A 20,872-nucleotide genomic window follows, 5' to 3' on the forward strand; every position below is an offset into this window, starting at 1 on the left:
CATGTGGATTAATGGACTGGTATATATCAGTAATATCTCTGTTTCTACTAAATCCAATCCATGTGGATTAATGAACTGGTATATATCAGTAATATCTCTATTTCTACTAAATCCAATCCATGTGGATTAATGGACTGGTATATATCAGTAATATCTCTATTTCTACTAAATCCAATCCATGTGGATTAATGGACTGGAATATATCAGTAATATCTCTGTTTCTACTAAATCCAGTCCATGTGGATTAATGGACTGGAATATATCAGTAATATCTCTGTTTCTACTAAATCCAGTCCATGTGGATTAATGGACTGGTATAAGCAGCAGCTCACACAACAGTCGTTGGTCGTGCCCCAAATGACCCTCTAGTCCTTATATAGTGTATATTGGGGATAGAGTGCAGTTTGGGACATAGACCACATGGAGTTGAGCCTCTCCCTTTCTCAGAGTCTCTGTTAATACTCTCTAGTCCTATCTGTGGGAGCCACATGGGTTTCTCTGTATGACTGAGGTTATGTGGATACTAGGGATGAGTTGAGGACTCTGACTTTATGACTGACTGACTCTGACTCTATGACTGACTGACTCTCTGACTGACTCTGACTGACTCTGACTGCCACTGACTGCCTCTGACTGACTCTGACTACTCCCACTTCTGTACATCTTCATCCTAGTGTTTCTCCATCATCATCCTCTGGCATTTCTCTACTCTTTTACATGATCCACAGATAGAGTGAGTTGATGGCTTGACGCCTGTCTCTGTCTGCTGTCAGGTACAATGTCAATATGACGTAACATTTTAATGCTTTTAAAAACAACAACACGTCAGCTCCTAATTGACAGACGACTTCCTGTTTTTAATTCAATGCACATTTAGGGATTCATGGTGTGTGTTGTCCTCGAGGAGCAGGCAGAAAACATGTTTCTGTTGTATGGGAGGAGGTGTCAAGAAGTGTGCAGTCACAGCTGATCTTTGTGTGTGTGTGTGTGTGTTGTGAGTGTCTGTCTATCTGGAGCACGCCTCTGCCAGGAATGGGCGCTGTGTTATATTCAGGCTGAAGAGAGGGTTGAGAGGAGGGTGAGAGCATGCTGAACTAGTGTTGCCTCAGAGCCTTCTGGGAAGGCAGAGTGCACAGGGGGATCAGGGTCCTGTTCAGTAGGCACCAAACGGAGGAAAACACACTGAAATAGGAAGAGGGACTTCCTGGGTCATATTCATTAGTGTACACCGTAGCAAACCGTAGAAAATATTATTCAGTTGCAAATTAGCGCTTCTTAAGTTCAGGTTGTCCCTACCCGTTTCGTTCTGTTTTCTTCCGTTTAGTTTCTAATGAATTGAACCAAGAAGAAAATATTGTTTTCGTTTTTACTACGCTGTGCACTAATGAATATTAGCCTCACAGGGTTCTCAGATAGACAGGATTCACATGTTGTCCAGTTAGATCAGCTGTCAGAAGATACCGGAGGAGAGGAGAGGAGAGGAGAGGAGAGGAGGGGAGAGGAGAGGGGAGAGGAGAGGAATGCATCTACAGTATGGTAAAAATATGACATGCCTTTCCTTTATTATGTCATGTGCCGGCCACCGACAGGGCCCATGGGGATTCCCTGAAGAACGTCTGCACAACGTTTAACAACCTCAGTCTGACGTCCCAAATGGCACCCTATTCTCTTGATATAGTTACTCGGTCTTAGTTCTCTGGTCACAAGTAGGGCACTATATGGGGAATAGGGTTAAATTTGGGATAGAACCTCGGAAAACTGTGATCTCTCTCTCTTCCCGCCCCTGTTTGGGAATGGACAGGAAGTACCACTGACTCCTGTCTTTCCCACCGTGAAAAGGCCATTTATTGGTACTCTACAGATCTGCAGGTGTTTATTTCCACCAGTCCACCTATTTATTACCTGTTGACATTGTGAAAGGACAAGTTTTCATTAGCCCTAATGCGCCATAGAATGTTTCTTCATTTGTCCTTTTACAGTTAGTGTAATCTTTTTAAAATGCAATTCATTTAATATCGCAACATTTTCTATCAGACCCCAAACACACCTCATTCTGGCAGTTACAAATATGAATTATCATGACGTCTTAATACATTCTGCTTTCTGCTCAGACTGCTGATGCTACAGGGAACTAGACCCTGCTCTCCCCTCAACTCCCTCCTGTCCCCCCTCTACCCCCTCCTCACCCCTCAATTCCTTCCTGTCCCTCCTCACCCCTCTACCCCCCTCCTCACCCCCACCTCCCCTCCAACCTTGCCACTACAAACACTCTGAAGCATTAGTACTCTGATCCCAGGTTAGCTTAAGGCTCAAAGCTTCACATTAAAAACCTTCGTTCCTGACATTGACTAATGGCCTACATCCCAAATGGCTCCCTATTTAGTCCACCATTTTTCAGCATAATCCCTATGGGCCCTTGTAAAAAGCAGTGCATTAAATAGGGAATAGGTTGCAGTTTGGGACGAAACCGTAGCGCTGCTAGAAGAGCCTAGTCAGCAGATACCATGGTGCCAGTAACCAGTTATTGAAAAAGGACCCCATTAACAAGGTTACTCAGCGTAGAGAGAGAACGAGGTAAATGATTGTCATTGTATTCCGTCTGATGTTTTTTTTTCTTCAGTTGGCCTGATTGCTAGGTTAGGCTTTTCAGTTCGACATAAAGTTAGAGAGTGTTCTTTAAAAAAAAAAAATGTATGGCCACTTTGATACTTATCTGCTGCTGCTCCAAACGGAGGAGAACACACAAATAGGAAGAGGGACTTCCTGGGTCATATTCATTAGTGCACACAATAGCAAACCGTCGCAAATAGTATTCCGTTGCAAATTAGTGCTTCTTAAGTTCAGGTTGTCCCTACCCGTTTCGTTCTGTTTTCTTCCGTTTAGTTTGAATGAATACGGGACCTCTACATCCAGCCTGGCTGCCAAGTGGGTTGGTCTATGCCCTCCATGGCTGCACCCCTGCCCAGTCATGTGAAATCCATAGATTAGGACCTAATGAATTTATTTCAGTAGACTGATTTCCTTATATGAACTGTAACTCAGTATTTTAGAAATTGTTGCATGTTGCGTTTATATTTTTGCTAGACAACCATTTTCATATATTGCTATAGATTTTAAATGAGATTTAAGTCAAAACTGTAACTCGGCCACTAAGGAACATTCACTGTCTTCATGGTAAACCACTCCAGTGTAGATTTGGCCTTGTGTTTTAGGTTATTGTCCTTCTGAAAGGTGAATTCATCTCCCAGTGTCTGGTGGAAAGAAGACTGAACCAGGCTTTCCTCTAGGATTTGCCTGTACTTGGTGCCATTCCGTTTATTTTTTTATCCTGAAAAACGATTACAAGCATACCCATAACATGATGCAGCCACCACTATGCTTGAAAATATGGAGAGTGGTACTCATGTTCTGTGAAAATTCAATACATTACTAACACTTTGTATTCAGGACAAAAAGTGAATTGCTTTACCACATTTTGTGCAATATTACTTTAGTGCCCAGGATGCATGTTTTTGAATATTTGTATTCTGTTCAGGCTTCCTTTTTTTCACTCTGCCATTTAGGTTAGTATTGTGGAGTAACTACAATGTTGTTGATCCATCCTCAGTTTTCAATTGTTCAGGGGCAGAACAACAGATTTTTGTTTTACCTTGTCAGCTCGGGGATTTGATCTAGCAACCTTTTGGTTACTGACCCAATGCTCTAACCACTAGGCTACCTGTCTCCCCAGTCTGATCCACAACATGAATTAAAGGAATAGTTCACCTAAAATATAGTCTTGTTTCTTCTGCAGCGTGTTTTATTTACCGTTGTAATGTGGACGCTGCTGTTCACTTGAACTAAAACAACCTTTACATGTTTTTATGGTTAGACTTCTCATCCTTGGTGTGGAGGGCCCTTTATAATGACTCTCCTCTTCCCATGATTCCCCTGCAGATTAAAAGTGGTAAGAGTGAGAAGGAGGTGCAGCAGCTGCTTCTGAAGAGTGTCCAGTATCTGGAGCGTTACATGTACCTGATCCTCTTCAACAGCTACCTGCATCTGGAGAAGAAAAACTCCTGGCAACGATCCTTTACCACCTGGATGCAACAGGTTGGTGGGCCTCCTATTCATTCACACAGCACAACTCACAGTAGAATAACGTGGCCGTACACTGGCCTAGAATAGAAGAGACTGGACTAGACTGGGCTGGAATAGAATATATCTTCATTGGGTTGGCCTCCCATTCACACAGCAGAGCAGTAGAAACACTCACCCTATAGTAAATTCTGACCCAGAATGAGGTTATAGAATTACCTTTATGATTACTACAGGGCTGGGTGAATTATAGTTAATTTCAGTCAATTCAGGAACTAAACTGAAATATCAATACCAAATACATTTTCCCCCATTTGCTTTTCCATGGGAAAAAATATGCTTTTCAATTAGGAAAATTGCTTTTCAATGAGAGAAAATTCTACGTAATTACCCTTAACCTGGTCACATTCATCAACTAAATAGGTGAATTAAATATACTTTTATCTTTTTTATAAAATAAAATATGATCCAACATCAACGGCCAGTTATTATTGTTTTTGTATTCTGTTGTATTCTTATATCCAGTTGTCAGATTTGCCCGTTTCGGTTTCTTTGACCCATACCGGTCCAATGAAATCTCAGAATAATGCTGCTGTGGCTTATGAAGGAAAACGACCCCATCAGCCATTTCTGTGCAGTGAGGAAACGTGTGGCAGGTTTCCAGACCCAGGCTATCTGATATCTGATCCACGGCACCTCTCGCACCTCCTCACTGACACATTCATCAATTCCAGCAGCTTCATACAAGGCCAGCTGAGAATCAATTCCAGCAGCTTCATACAAGGCCAGCTGAGAATCAATTCCAGCAGCTTCATACAAGGCCAGCTGAGAATCAATTCCAGCAGCTTCATACAAGGCCAGCTGAGAATCAATTCCAGCAGCTTCATACAAGGCCAGCTGAGAATCAATTCCAGCAGCTTCATACAAGGCCAGCTGAGAATCAATTCCAGCAGCTTTATAAAAGGCCAGCTGAGAATCAATCAATCTATTCAGAAAATGGAGCTGCTGCCTTCATTCTATTCACAAGTGTGGCGAAAGCAACAGGTTGTAATCCCAAATAGCTCCCTATTCCCTAGATAGTGCACTACTTTTGACTAGAGCCTGGTCAAAAGTAGCTCACTAACGAGGGAATAAGGTACCATTTGGGATGCCACCACACTTATCTGTGTTCATTAAACTGAAGTAGGGAAAACATCTATTACCCACAATGTGTGTGTGTGTGTGTGCAATATATATTACACTATATTCTCTCCAGCTGTCATACTGTAAGTGTTTGGGTGAAAATGGCCTCAGAGGAGCGGGAAAGAAGCAAGGGAAAATCTCCCTCCAGTTTGTGTGCTCTGAAGCGTTAACAGAGTTTCATGTGGATTTCCCCCCTGGAATTTACAAGCTTATCCTAGTTCTATTGTGGCCTAGTTCTTCACACATTAAACTCCATAAGGTCTGGGACCCTGTGTTTTTGGTGCTTTGTCTCTTGTCCTGGTTTGTCCAGCTGTGCAGCCTACAGTAAAGCACTGAATCTATGGGCATTCCACTGCTAGCGGAGCGTTAGCCACCCTGGGTGTCATGTTGGTCATTATATTCAAGGCAAGTTGTGAGTCCCAAACGGCACTATATTCCCTAATTAGTGCACTATTTTTGACCAGGGCTGACAGGGACCCATTCAAAATCATAGAATGCAATCTTCAGCTGTTTACTAAAGAAAATGTTTTGACCTTTGTGGGTGGTCAGGGTCAGTTCCAGTTGAATGTAGTGCTTTATACTTGGAAGATAGTAATGAGTTTTTAGGAGGCACACGTTCATTCACTCTTTAAAAAACTGAAGTTGACATTTTTCTTCCGGCCTTCTAGTTGGTAAAAACAACCAAGAAACATGTCTCGCCCTCCAGGGACAAAAATGTGTCAAAGCCCACCGTTAAGTTCTTCTTGAACAAATATTTGTTGTCTGAAAAACATCAATAAATAATTAAAATAAATAATAATAGTATACTGGATTAAAGGTGCCTTTAAAAAAAACACAGGGCACTGCACAATAAAACAGAAGAGAAAAACACAGGATGAAAGCAATTAACAAATCTAAACTAGGGCTGAAGGAAGAGGCTGAGGAATGGTAAACTAGGGCTGGGGAATGGTAAACTAGGGCTGAAGGAAGAGGCTGAGGAATGGTAAACTAGGGCTGAAGGAAGAGGCTGAGGAATGGTAAACTAGGGCTGAGGAAGAGGCTGAGGAATTGTAAACTAGGGCTGAAGGAAGAGGCTGGGGAATGGTAAACTAGGGCTGAAGGAAGAGGCTGGGGAATGGTAAACTAGGGCTGAAGGAAGAGGCTGAGGAATGGTAAACTAGGGCTGAAGGAAGAGGCTGGGGAATGGTAAAATAGAGCTGAAGGAAGAGGCTGGGGAATGGTAAAATAGGGCTGAAGGAAGTGGCTGGGGAATGGTAAACTAGGGCTGAAGGAAGTGGCTGAGGAATGGTAAACTAGGGCTGAAGGAAGCGGCTGAGGAATGCGAAACTAGGGCTGAAGGAAGTGGCTGAGGAATGGTAAACTAGGGTTGAAGGAAGAGACTGAGGAATGGTAAACTAGGGCTGAAGGAAGAGGCTGAGGAATTGTAAACTAGGGCTGAAGGAAGAGGCTGAGGAATGCTAAACTTGGGATGAAGGAAGAGGCTGAGGAATGCTAAACTTGGGCTGAAGGAAGAGGCTGAGGAATGCTAAACTAGGGCTGAAGGAAGAGGCTGAGGAATGCTAAACTTGGGCTGAAGGAAGAGGCTGGGGAATGGTAAACTAGGGCTGAAGGAAGAGGCTGAGGAATGGTAAACTAGGGCTGAAGGAAGAGGCTGGGGAATGGTAAACTAGGGCTGAAGGAAGAGGCTGAGGAATGGTAAACTAGGGCTGAAGGAAGAGGCTGAGGAATGGTAAACTAGGGGTGAAGGAAGAGGCTGAGGAATGGTAAACTAGGGCTGAAGGAAGAGGCTGAGGAATGGTAAACTAGGGCTGAAGGAAGAGGCTGGGTAATTCTGAGAGGGAAAGGTAAACCAAGAAATATGAGATTCTTATGACATACTGTAAGAGGTCCTATTTGGCTGATGCCTTGAAACGCGACATGTTTCACAGAATCGATCGCAGACAGAAGTGCCCATGTGATTTCATATCCTTCAGCCGTGGAGAGGTACACTTTCACACTGTGCCATACATTAAAATGCTTTGATAAGTGCTTGTGCGTGCACTGAGGGAAGCTGACTGTTACTGTCCTATAGAACCACTGAGGGAAGCTGGCTGTTACTGTCCTATAGGACCAGTCTGAGGGAAGCTGACTGTTACTGTACTATAGGACCAGTCTGAGGGAAGCTGGCTGTTACTGTCCTATAGGACCAGTCTGAGGGAAGCTGGCTGTTACTGTCCTATAGGACCAGTCTGAGGGAAGCTGACTGTTACTGTCCTATAGGACCAGTCTGAGGGAAGCTGACTGTTACTGTCCTATAGGACCACTGAGGGAAGCTGACTGTTACTGTCCTATAGGACCACTGAGGGAAGCTGACTGTTACTGTCCTATAGGACCACTGAGGGAAGCTGACTGTTACTGTCCTATAGGACCAGTCTGAGGAAAGCTGACTGTTACTGTCCTATAGGACCAGTCTGAGGGAAGCTGACTGTTACTGTCCTATAGAACCACTGAGGGAAGCTGACTGTTACTGTCCTATAGAACCACTGAGGGAAGCTGACTGTTACTGTCCTATAGGACCAGTCTGAGGGAAGCTGACTGTTACTGTACTATAGAACCAGTCTGAGGGAAGCTGACTGTTACTGTCCTATAGGACCACTGAGGGAAGCTGACTGTTACTGTCCTATAGGACCACTGAGGGAAGCTGACTGTTACTGTCCTATAGGACCACTGAGGGAAGCTGACTGTTACTGTCCTATAGAACCACTGAGGGAAGCTGACTGTTACTGTCCTATACGACCAGTCTGAGGGAAGCTGACTGTTACTGTACTATAGAACCACTCTGAGGGAAGCTGACTGTTACTGTCCTATAGGACCAGTCTGAGGGAAGCTGACTGTTACTGTCCTATAGGACCACTCTGTGAGGGAAGCTGACTGTTACTGTACTATAGAACCACTCTGAGGGAAGTGCTGAACCTAATATGAGGAAGCTTTGCTTTAAGGCAATCATTTCATTTTCACTCCAGCCCAATCAATTGCAGGCTTATCAATGCCTGAATCCCAAATGCACCCTACCCCTTTATAGTATAGTGCACTGCTTTTGACAAAGTAGTGAAAAGTAGTCCACTATAAAGAGAATAGAGGGCTGTTTGGGACACGGTCAGGCTTGTCAGGTTTTGAAAGTGTCTGTTTGTAGTGTTCTAGAGGGAATAGATGGCCGTTTTGGGACACGGTCAGGCTGGTCAGGTTTTGAATGTGTCTGTTTGTAGTGTTCTAGAGGGAATAGATGGCCGTTTGGGACACGGTCAGGCTAGTCAGGTTTGGAAAGCATCTGTTTGTAGTGTTCTAAAGGCGTTTTGGAGGAAGTAGAGTAAAACATGACATATTGATTCATCTACAGTTCCAATATGTTAACACTAAGACGGCTGGTTTAGCTGTACGGTTGGTACGACTGCACTGCCTCTGGATGTGTCCCAAATGGCACCCTATTACCATAGGGCTCTGGTCAAAATTAGTGCACTATATCCTGGGGCGGAAGGTAGCCTAGTGGTTAGAGCATTGGGCCAGTAACCGCAAGGTTGGTACATTGAATCCCCGAGCTGACAAGGTAAATATCTGTCGTTCTGCCCCTGAACACTGTTCCTAGGCCGTCATTTTAAATAAGAATTTGTTCTTAACTGATTTTTTTATTTCACCTTTATTTAACCAGGTAGGCCAGTTGAGAACAAGTTCTCATTTACAACTGCGACCTGGCCAAGATAAAGTAAAGGAGTGCGACACAAACAACAACACAGAGTTACACATGGAATAAACAAACGTACAGTCAATAACACAATAGAAAAAAATCTATATACAGTGTGCAAATTAGGTAATATTAGGGAGGTAAGGCAATAAATAGGCCGTAGTGGTGAAGTAATTACAATTTAGCAATTAAACACTGGAGTGATAGATGTGCAGAAGATGAATGTGCAAGTAGAGATACTGGGGTGCAAAGGAGCAAAATAAATAAATAACAGTATGGGGATGAGGTAGTTGGATGGGCTATAACTAGACTTGCCTAGTTAAATAAAAAATATCAGGTTCCATTTAGGCTGAAGACACACATGACTCTACCATTGCAATATATTAGACTAAGGTAGGTGATTTAGTTGTAGGTATTGCTGTCCTTTCCTTCACCATCCTCCTGTTACAAACAGTGGAGCAGCAATAACAACCAAAAGGGATCAAACCTTAAAACATCCTAATGTTAATATGACCGTACATATTGCTCTGTTCTCCGCCCCTGTTCCTCCTGTCTCTGAGCTAGAATAAACCATTTGAACAGATCCTTCGTCCCACTATAAAAACATTGAATTCCAAAATAGACCGGAACAATTGCTATGAAAACAGTTGTTGAATACAGAAATATGTGAGGTCGGTGGTTTGCTCAGTCAGTTGGAGCTATATCCTTCCTGTTATGATTAGGTGGAATATACACTGAATGAACAAAACATTAGGAACACCTTCCTGATATTGAGCTGAACCCCCTTTTGCTAACTTTTGAGTTTGGATCCCGCGACGCAGTTGGCATCAGTTGCTGGGACTGCTACTCTCTGTCCAGTGATCCTGCCGACCAAGGCCGGGTCTGAGGAGTTATTTGGCGTAGCAGCTAGCTATCAAGCTAGCAGGGTTTTCTTGAGGGCTTGAATGCAGCTCGCGACGTGGTTAGCCATTGTGGCTGGGACCGTGGATTGTCCCGGGTTTGTGGCTGTCTAGATCCCTGCTGTTTGTTGTTGTATTCAATCTTCCCTGTGACCAACCCTGTCTGGAACTGTGTGGAATAACAGTATAAGCTACGTTAATAGCTACCATGACAAAGACCAAAGCCGGTGGGTGTACCGTTGACGACAGTGGTGTGTCTCTGTCACAGGTAAAGGATATTTTAATCGAACAAAAATACTTCTACAAGCAGTTGTTACAACAACAAGAAAATAGCTTCAAGTGTTTTGTCCAAATACTGGTGGATTCAACTAATAAAAGAATGAACGACCTGATCAGAGACATCCAGGACCTGAAGAACTGTTGCAGGAGAACGGCAAGATGACCGCAATCTAAGTAATTGAGAGAGGACATCAGTTCTGTCTGTGAATCCATGATAACAATGACGGAGAAATCAGACGAGGGACAATCAAGGCGGAACAACATGGTTGTGGACGGAATTGCAAAATCTCCACATGAGACCTGGACAGAGTCTGAGGACAAAGTGAGGTAAATGATCTCTGAGAAATTGAAGATGGACCATGGGAAGATTGAGGTGGAGCGCGCCCACAGGACTGGAAAACCCACCACAGGCCCAGGTGACAGGCCCAGTTCCTGAGGTTCAAGGACAAGGTAGCTGTTCTGGAAAGGGCCAAGAACCTGAGAGGAACATACCGTGCATTTGGAAACTATTCAGACACCTTGAATTTTTCAAAATGTTGTTACGTTACAGCCTTATTCTAAAATGGATTGAATATTTTTTTCCCCACATCAATCTACACACAATACTGCATAATAAAAAGGCAAAAACAGGTTTCTAGAATTTTTTTCCAAATGTATAAAAAAACAGAAATACCTTATTTACATAACTATTCAGACCCTTTGCTATGAGACTCGAAATTGAGCTCAGGTGCATCCTGTTTCCAGTGATCATCCTTGAGATGTTTCTACAACTTGATTAGAGTCCACTTGTGGTAAATTCTATTGATTGGACATGATTTGGAAAGGCACACACCTGTTTATATTTGACCGTGCATGTCAGAGCAAAAACCAAGCCATGAGGTATAAGGAATTGTCCGTAGAGCTCAGAGATAGTGTCGATTGTGTCGAGGCACAGATCTGGGGAAGGGTACCAAAAAATGTCTACAGCATTGAAGGTCCCCATAAAGTGGCCTCCATCATTCCTAAATGGAAGAACCTGAAACCACCAAGAGCTGGCTGCCCGGCCAATCTGAGCAAGGGCCTTGGTCAGGGTCTTGGTCAGAGTTCCTCTGTGGAAATGGGAGAACATTCCAGAAGGACAACCATCTCTGCAGCACTCCACCAATCATTTCTTGAGGAGGGGAGTGACCCAGGCCATTTTGAAGTGAGGGGACACAGCCAGTGGTCAGGGAGGAGTTGATGAGAGAAGTGAGTAATGGAAGAAGGTCTCCAGAGATGGTCTGGAGAAGGGAGGAGGGGATGGGGTTGAGCGGGCAGGTTGTCGGGCATCCGAACCCCACTAGTCACAGGATTTAATTTGAAGAGAGAGGGGAGAAGGATGTCTAGGCGTAGGGTAGTTCTGTGTGAGTGGGACCAGCGGACTCAATAGGCTGAGTAAATAAGGAGCGGATGTTGTTAACCTTCTTTTCAAAGTGGTTGACAAAGTAATCCGAAGAGAGAGAGGGAGGGAGGGGGAGGGGATGGAAGATTACGGTGGGAGGAGAAGGTGGAAAGAGTTTCCTAGGGTTAGAGGCAGAAGCTTAAAATGTAGAGTGATATATAAAGTGGCTTTAGCAGTGGATACAGAAGAAGAGAAGGTCGAGAGGAGGGAGTCAAAGGACAATAGGTATTTTAGAAGTTTAGTTTTCCTCCATTTTCGTCAACTGCCTGCAGTCCTGTTCTGTAAGCTCGCAATGAGTGACTCAGCCACGGAGCAGGAGGGGAAGGCCTAGCCGATCAGGAGGAAAGGGGACATTGCGAGTCATAGGATGCGGAAAGATTAGTAGGCAAACAGCCTCTAGGGACTGGGAAAGGGTGAGGTCAAAAGAGGCAAAGAGGGGAAAGAAAGAGTTGGAAAGAAATTAATCGGAAGGCAGACGTTGGGAGGTTGAACCGCACAGTACGAAGAGCGGTGAGCCATCGTCAGAAAATGAAATTATCAAGGTGTCAAACTCATTGAGGGACTCTCTAAGGGCACCTGGTGGGCGATAGATGAAAACAATGTTAAGCTTGAGTGAACAAGTGACAGCATGGAACTAAAGTGAGGAGATGGACAGGTGAGGAGGGAGAAAAGAGAAAATCTCCAGTTAGGAGAAATGAGTAGCCCTGTTCCACCACCGCCACGACCAGATGTTCTCAGACTAGGAGAGAAAAAGTAGTCAGATGAAGAGAGAGCAGCTGGAGTGTTCTCCTATGTGTTCTCTGGGGTGAGCCAGGTCTCCGTCAGGGACAAAAAGTCAAGGGCAGCATAGGCTGAGATGAACTCTGCGTTCTTGACCGCAGATCGGCAGTTCAAAACGCTGCCGGAGGCCAGGAATACCTCATGGGTTGTGCGCGCAGGGTACACTAAATTAGAAGGGTTGCAGCCAAAGGGGTGGGTAGCGTCTGTAAAGCCTACAGGGAGAGGAGCAAACTGGGATAAAAAACACACACATAGTTGCCAAAGCTACAAAGAGCAAAATTAGATTCATCTGTAAATAACTAGGTAAGATACTGAAGTGAGAGAGTGGAGCCTTCCTCTCTTTCCTTCCTCGAATAAGCATCATTATCTAGTAACAAACTCCATTATCTAGTAACAAACCACCTTATCTAAACCTATTATTTAGCAACAAACCCACATAATCTATTAACAAACCCACAATCTATTAACAAACCCACATTATCTAGTAACAAACCCGCATTATCTAACCCCATTATCTAGCAGCAAACTACATTATTTAGCAACAAACCCACATTATCTAACCCCATTATCTAGCAACAAACCACATTATCTCGCAACAAACCACATTATCTCGCAACAAACCACATTATCTAGCAACAAACCACATTATCTAGCAACAAACTCCATTATCTAGTAACAAACCACCATTATCTAGTAACAAACCACATTATCTAACCCCATTATCTAGCAAGAAACCCACATTATCTCGCAACAAACCACATTATCTCACATCAAACCACATTATCTCACAACAAACCACATTATCTCACAACAAACCACATTATCTCGCAACAAACCACATTTTCTAGCAACAAACCACATTATCTCTGGGCTAATGTTAAAAGTAGTGCACTATATAGGGAATAGGGTGCCATTTGGGATGTACCGCTAGGTTGTCTAGCGGTTAAGAGCGTTGGGCCAGTAACCGTAAGGTGGCTGATTCGAATCCCTGAGCCGACTAGGTGAAAAATCTGTCGATGTGACCTTGAACAAGGCACTTAACCCAAATTGCTCCTGGATGTCTCTCTGGATAAGAGCGTCTCCTAAATGACTAAAATGTAAATGTGTTCTCCACATCAACAAACAGCACATGGAGCACGGCGTCACAGTGGTGAGGTGGATGGGATACAGTGACGCACGCTTTGGTTCCCGTGTTCTTTTGGTTCTTCAATGATTTTTTCCATTTTGGGTTTGTTTTCGTTGATCTCTTTGTATTTCTTTGAATGGTTTTCTTTGGTTGGGTGTCTTTTTGAGCACACAGACAGACACTACTATCTATTAGAGAGCAGGAGGAAATGTATGCATTGGATTCCTACTGACCAACACATCAACAACTTTGACCTGTTGTTATTCTTTGGTTTTCTTTGGTTGTGTGTTTTGAGCACACATAGAGAACAGGGGGAAATCAAATGTTATTTGTCACATGCTTCTTAAACTGGTGTAGGCTAACAGTTACAGTAGGGTACCAGGCCCTTCCCAACAATGCAGAGAACAAAATATAGAAATTATCACACAAGGAATAAATCCACAATGAGTAACAATAACATGGCTATAAACACAAGTCAATGTGCAGGGGTAGAGGTAATAACATGGCTATATACACAGGGTACCAGTACCAAGTCAATGTGCAGGGGTAATAACATGGCTATATACACAGGGTACCAGTACCAAGTCAATGTGCAGGGGTAATAACATGGCTATATACACAGGGTACCAGTACCAAGTCAATGTGCAGGGTTAGAGGTAATAACATGGCTATATACACAGGGTACCACTACCAAGTCAATGTGCAGGGTTAGAGGTAATAACATGGCTATATACACAGGGTACCAGTACCAAGTCAATATGCAGGGGTAATAACATGGCTATATACACAGGGTACCAGTACCAAGTCAATGTGCAGGGGTAATAACATGGCTATATACACAGGGTACCAGTACCAAGTCAATGTGCAGGGGTAGAGGTAATAACATGGCTATATACACAGGGTACCAGTACCAAGTCAATATGCAGGGGTAATAACATGGCTGTATACACAGGGTACCAGTACCAAGTCAATGTGCAGGGGTAGAAGTAATAACATGGCTATATACACAGGGTACCAGTACCAAGTCAATGTACAGGGGTAGAGGTAGTAACATGGCTGTATACACAGGGTACCAGTACCAAGTCAATGTGCAGGGTTAGAGGTAATAACATGGCTGTATACACAGGGTACCAGTACCAAGTCAATGTGCAGGGGTAATAACATGGCTATATACACAGGGTACCAGTACCTAGTCAATGTGCAGGGGTAATAACATGGCTATATACACAGGGTACCAGTACCAAGTCAATGTGCAGGGGTAATAACTTGGCTATATACACAGGGTACCAGTACCTTAGTCAATGTGCAGGGGTAATAACTTGGCTATATACACAGGGTACCAGTACCAAGTCAATATGCAGGGGTAATAACATGGCTGTATACACAGGGTACCAGTACCAAGTCAATGTGCAGGGGTAGAGGTAATAACATGGCTATATACACAGGGTACCAGTACCTAGTTAATGTGAAGGGGTAATAACTTGGCTGTATACACAGGGTACAGGTACCAAGTCAATGTGCAGGTGTACGACGTAATGGAGGTAGATATGTACATATAGGTAGGGGTAAAGTGACTAGGCATAAGGATAGATAATAAGCAGTAGCAGCAGCGTACATGATGAGTCAAAATAAATATGTAGGTATTACAGACTGGGTCAGGGAGAGGTAGAAAATGTCAGTGAAGACACTTGCCAGCTGGTTAGTATATACTCGGAGTACGCGTCCTGGTAATCTGTCTGGCCTCCCCGTCTGGAACAGCTGGTGCTCTTATGCATGCTTCAGTGTTGCTTTCCTCGAGGCAAGCATAGAAAGCATTTAGCTCGTCTGGTAGGCTCGCATCACTGGGGCTTCCCTTTGTTATCCGTGATAGTTTGCAAGCCCTGCCACATCCGACGAGCGTCAGAGACGGCTTAGTAGGATTCCATCGTAGTCCTGTATTGATGCTTTGCCTGGTGCATGTGCATGTGTGTGTGTGTTGGAGTCGGTACATTCCTTTGCCATGAATTGATGTAGGTTGAAGTGGTACGTCAACCAAAGATGTTAAAAAGCTACCAGTGTGTAACATTCACATACGTATCATTAACTAGGCCACATTGCCTCTGTATGTACCGGTATGTTCGTTGCATCAGAGGAAAATTATCAGAGGAAATCTGAAATGCCTGTTTTGCGGACGAGACGTGAGGTGGTTCATTGTACAATGAACAGGTTTGTGTATGGCGGATGCCACAGATGCCTCCCGGAGGGGCAGCCAATCAGTCAGCCCAGCTATTTTGATGTGTGCTACAGAGGCCTCCCTGTTCACCTTACCCGCCTGGTATGTGGGGCCTTTCACATAGTCGACTGTGGGACAAGACCCTAACTCACAGACACACACACACACACACACACACACACACACACACACACACACACACACACACACACACACACACACACACACACACACACACACACACACACACTCACTCACTCACCTCACTACCCCTGTACTAGCATTGGCGCCAGGCTCCTAATGAGTATTGGCCTGTGGGATCTTCTCAGTAGGAGATGAAAGACCAAGTCTGCCAGCTCTGCTCACTATCACAACTACACACTGGACAGTCAGTCAACGAACAGACACAACACACAGGCAGGCACACTTCAGCCAGGGCCAAGGGCCCGGGGCCCAAACCATTTCATAAGAAGATGGCTTCATTTTCTGACTCCAGAGAGAGAGAGAGGGAGAAAGAGGGGGAAAATACTTCTTTATTCACCGGCGATGCTCACCTTTGGCTTGAGTCAGCTGAGGCTCACATGCTCCCCAATACCCAGCCACACAGAGTTCTCCAGTAAGGGCTAAGTCCCCAAGCAACCTTTTAACAGAATGGACCTGGAGTCATACTGATGCAGTCATACTGATGGACCTGTAGTCATACTGATGGAGCCATACTGATGGACCTGGAGTCATACTGATGGACCTGGAGTCATACTGATGGAGCCATACTGATGGACCTGGAGTCATACTGATGGAGCCATACTGATGGACCTGGAGTCATACTGATGGACCTGGAGTCATACTGATGGAGCCATACTGATGGACCTGGAGTCATACTGATGGACCTGGAGTCATACTGATGGACCTGGAGCCATACTGATGGACCTGGAGTCATACTGATGGACCTGGAGTCATACTGATGGAGCCATACTGATGGACCTGGAGTCATACTGATGGAGCCATACTGATGGACCTGGAGCCATACTGATGGAGTCATACTGATGGACCTGGAGCCATACTGATGGAGTCATACTGATGGACCTGGAGCCATACTGATGGAGTCATACTGATGGACCTGGAGTCATACTGATGGAGTCATACTGATGGACCTGGAGTCATACTGATGGACCTGGAGCCATACTGATGGAGTCATACTGATGGACCTGGAGTCATACTGATGGAGCCATACTGATGGACCTGGAGCCATACTGATGGAGTCATACTGATGGACCTGGAGCCATACTGATGGACCTGGAGTCATACTGATGGAGCCATACTGATGGACCTGGAGTCATACTGATGGAGCCATACTGATGGACCTGGAGTCATACTGATGGAGCCATACTGATGGACCTGGAGTCATACTGATGGAGTCATACTGATGGACCTGGAGTCATACTGATGGAGTCATACTGATGGACCTGGAGTCATACTGATGGACCTGGAGTCATATACCTCTGCTGGACCCATTCTTTAGTGGAATTATTTTCATGTTAAATCTATGGATTCCTGGTCAGTTAGGAATCAAATTTATAGACTCTTGGTCAGTTGGGAATCAAACCTGCTGTATGGTCAGTTTGGCTGGACCCATTCTGTAGTGTTTCCAGTTAGTTATGGGTCATTGGGGGGGATTTGTTTACTGCAGAGTTATGTACTGACTTTGATTAGTGCCTTCATCATAAGGTGAGAAAACCACCTAACTGCAAGTCACTCTGGGTAAGAGCGTATGCTAAATGACTATGTAAATGTCTCTGTGTTTCCTGGATAGTGAGTACTATGCTACACCATTGATGGAACTGTACATCTTGTTTTGTTCTGAATGAATCAGCTTAGAATGGATAAGGTCTCATGGATTCTTGCTGAGTTGCTGAAAATATTTCTCCAACAGTGACACAGTAGATCATGGGTGTCAAACTCTGGCCCATAATGCTCTGCTGTTGTTTTCGCGCGCCAATCAGGACAGGACCCAGAAACGCCCTCTCCTCTGTGACAGTAGTCATAGCAACATAGACGCTACAACTGTCAGCGCGCTATCCCTTCCCAAAAATGGCGAAAAGAAAGGCAGAAAACAGGAGCTTTCTGGACAAGTGGGAGGCAGAATATCTGTTTACATATGTAAAAGACAAACCTGTTTATCTTGTTTGTGGAGTCAACGTGGCTGTAAGTAAGGAGTACAACATTAGACGACACTATGAAACGAAACACCATGATAAATACAAGGACCTGGACATGACTCAAAGGAGCCAGAAAGTAGAGGAAATGAAAAGAAGTTTGGTTTCACAACAGAATATGTTCAAAAAAGCCATATCACAAAGTGAGGCTGCTGTAAAGGCTAGTTATATAGTGGCAGCAGAGATCGCAAAATCAGCCCGGCCCTTTAATGAGGGAGAGTTCGTGAAAAAGTGCATGATGAAAGTTTGTGACCTCGAATGCCCAGAGAAAAAGCAAGCATTTTCAAACGTGAGCCTGAGCAGGAACACAGTAGCTGATCGCACATGTGATCTTGCCACCAATCTGTATGACCAGCTGATGGAAAAGGGAAAAGATTTCGTTGCGTTCTCCCTCGCTGTGGATGAGAGCTGCGACGCATCTGATACTGCTCAGCTGTCAGTCTTCATCCGTGGAGTGGACTCAAATCTGTGTGTTACGGAGGAGCTATTGGGATTCAAATCAATGCATGGCACAACCACATGAAAGGAAATCTTTGAGGAGGTTTCCAAATGTGTAACTGAAATAAAGCTGCCGTGGGATAAACTCGTGGGATTAACGACAGATGGTGCGCCAGCGATGTGCGGTAAAAAGAGTGGACTGGTGGGCATGGTTCGGGAGAAGATGCGGGAAGAGAACTGTGCAGGTGAGCTAACTGTTTACCACTGCATCATACATCAGGAATCACTGTGTGCCAAAGCCCTAAAGATGGAACATGTTATGACCACAGTAACACAGGTAGTTAACTTTATAAGAGCCAAAGGTCTGAATCACCGGCAGTTTACATTTTTTCTAGAGGAGTGTGGTTCGGAATACGCAGACGTGCCGTATCACACAGAGGTGAGATGGCTAAGCAGAGGAAATGTACTGAACAGATGTTTCGAGCTGCGTGAGGAAATATGTCAATTCATGGAAACCAAAGGGAAGGATACAGCAGAGCTCCGGGAGCAAAAGTTTCTGTGTGAGCTGGCCTTTCTCTGTGACATCTCGAGCCATCTCGATGCGCTGAACCTGCAGCTTCAGGGGCGGGGGCGCATCATCACAGACATGTACGCTGCAGTGAGGGCCTTTAAAACTAAACTGTGCCTGTGGGAGAATCAGATGCTGCAAGGAAACCCTTGCCATTTTCCCTGCTGCCAAACCATAAAAGCGCAGATCTCTACCGCCGTGTTCCCATGCGCACAGTTTGCTGAAAAACTCAGTGTTCTCGCCGCTGAGTTTAGCCGGCGATTTGCCGACTTCGATGTCCAGAAATGTAGGTTTGAACTGCTTAGTAATCCCTTCGCAGTTGATGTGGAAAATACACCAACCAACATCCAAATGGAGCTGATTGAACTCCAGTGCAACGACACGCTGAAGTCAAAGTATGATGCTGTGGGCGCCACACAGTTTCCACGGTTCATCCCTGACACAATGCCTCAGCTCCGCACCCAAGCTGCTCAGATGCTCTCCATGTTCGGCAGCACTTATCTATGCGAGCAACTTTTCTCCTCGATGAAGATGACCAAAACAACTCACAGGAGACGTCTGACTGATGAACACCTTCGCTCGATACTGAGGATTTCTTCAGCTCAGAGCCTGAGCCCAGACATTGATGAACTAGCATCCAAGAAGAGATGCCAGGTATCTGGCTTGGGCACATCAGATTAGATCAGTGTGCAATAATTAACGTTTTCTTTGTGCACTTTTTATTGCTACAAGGCATGGGCTTGAATGGTTGGTTGATTTATTATCATTTTATTTGTAAAATTATTAGCCAGTGGAAAAAGTTTATTTTGGTATTTAAATCAGAAGGCTGCAAATAGAAAAGAGGCATACGATTTTTATTTAAATCGTATTTATTTAATAAATGAATGCCATTGATGTGTTTTTTCATTTGAAATTCGATTTTGCATGTCTCCACTATTAAATTATATATTGTATGGTAATAAGCGATGCTTGTTCCATATTCAATGTTAAAGCAAAACTTGTTTGGGTCCATATTAAAAGGTTAATTTGTTCAATGTTGGCCCGCGACTTTGTTCAGGTTTTACATTTTGGCCCACTGGGTATTTGAGTTTGACACCCCTGCAGTAGATGGTTGAAAATGCTTGCAGTGCTACATAATCTGGGTTCTGTTGGAGCATTCAATGTAGCATGGTCAGAGACAAGGCCACAGCATTATACCACAAGGTCTGCTTTCTTTGCTGTCTTACAATGCTGGCTTTCTAAGCTATAATCAATGGTTGAAGAGTAAGGGATATTGCCAAACAACGATTATCTCAACCATTGTTCCCCAATAGGTCCTTCAGCATGTTTCACATACCCAACAACTCTCCAGCAGAGACTGAAAATGGCTGGGTTCCAAATGGCATCCATAGGGCTCTTAGTCTGGAAAACCCGACCCCAGGCAACAGGGACATGGGTCTGGTTTCAATGATGGACTCTTGGCTTAGAGGAACCATGCCCACATCTCTACTTTACCCACTTAAATAAAATACTAAATAGTAACTAGCCAGATGGAGATCAGAGTTTTTTTCTTTCAGGAGTGCATTTTGTAATTGGCTACTGGCAAATTTGCATCAACTACCTTCACTAAAACCACTGCAAAGGCTTTGCCTGGAAACATTGGTTTTGAATCGCGACGTTGTGGCTTGTGATTTGTTAGGAGAGTTGCCTGTCTGAAGAGGACCCACCCCAGAAGTTGCCAAAAGAGTCCGTCATTGAAACCAGACCCTAGTCACTGTTGCCGGGTCGGGTTTTCCAGACTAAAGGGGCTCTGGTCAAAAGTAGTGCACTATATAGGGAATAAGGAATATAGGGCTCTGGTCAGAAGTACTACACAATAAAGGGAATAGGGTACCACTGTTTGGGATGCAGCCAATGTCTTCAGTTTCTCCATAGACTCATATGGCCTCCAGAACCTTATTGTTTACCTTTTGTCATTCCT

At 44.3% G+C, this 20,872-nt stretch overlaps 1 protein-coding gene across 3 annotated transcripts in view; it reads left to right on the top strand.

The window, feature by feature from the left end:
* pald1a (phosphatase domain containing paladin 1a) overlaps positions 1–20,872 on the top strand; it is a 161,013-nt gene that overhangs the window by 130,383 nt on the left and 9,758 nt on the right. For all 3 annotated transcript variants that reach the window (XM_045687471.1, XM_045687472.1, XM_045687469.1), the window contains one exon: positions 3,937–4,092. In XM_045687471.1, coding sequence (XP_045543427.1) covers positions 3,937–4,092 — 156 coding nt within the window. The remainder of the gene's footprint in view (positions 1–3,936; positions 4,093–20,872) is intronic.

The sequence above is a fragment of the Salmo salar genome, chromosome ssa01, assembly GCF_905237065.1.
Source record: "Salmo salar chromosome ssa01, Ssal_v3.1, whole genome shotgun sequence".
In the NCBI taxonomy this organism is placed as follows: domain Eukaryota; kingdom Metazoa; phylum Chordata; class Actinopteri; order Salmoniformes; family Salmonidae; genus Salmo; species Salmo salar.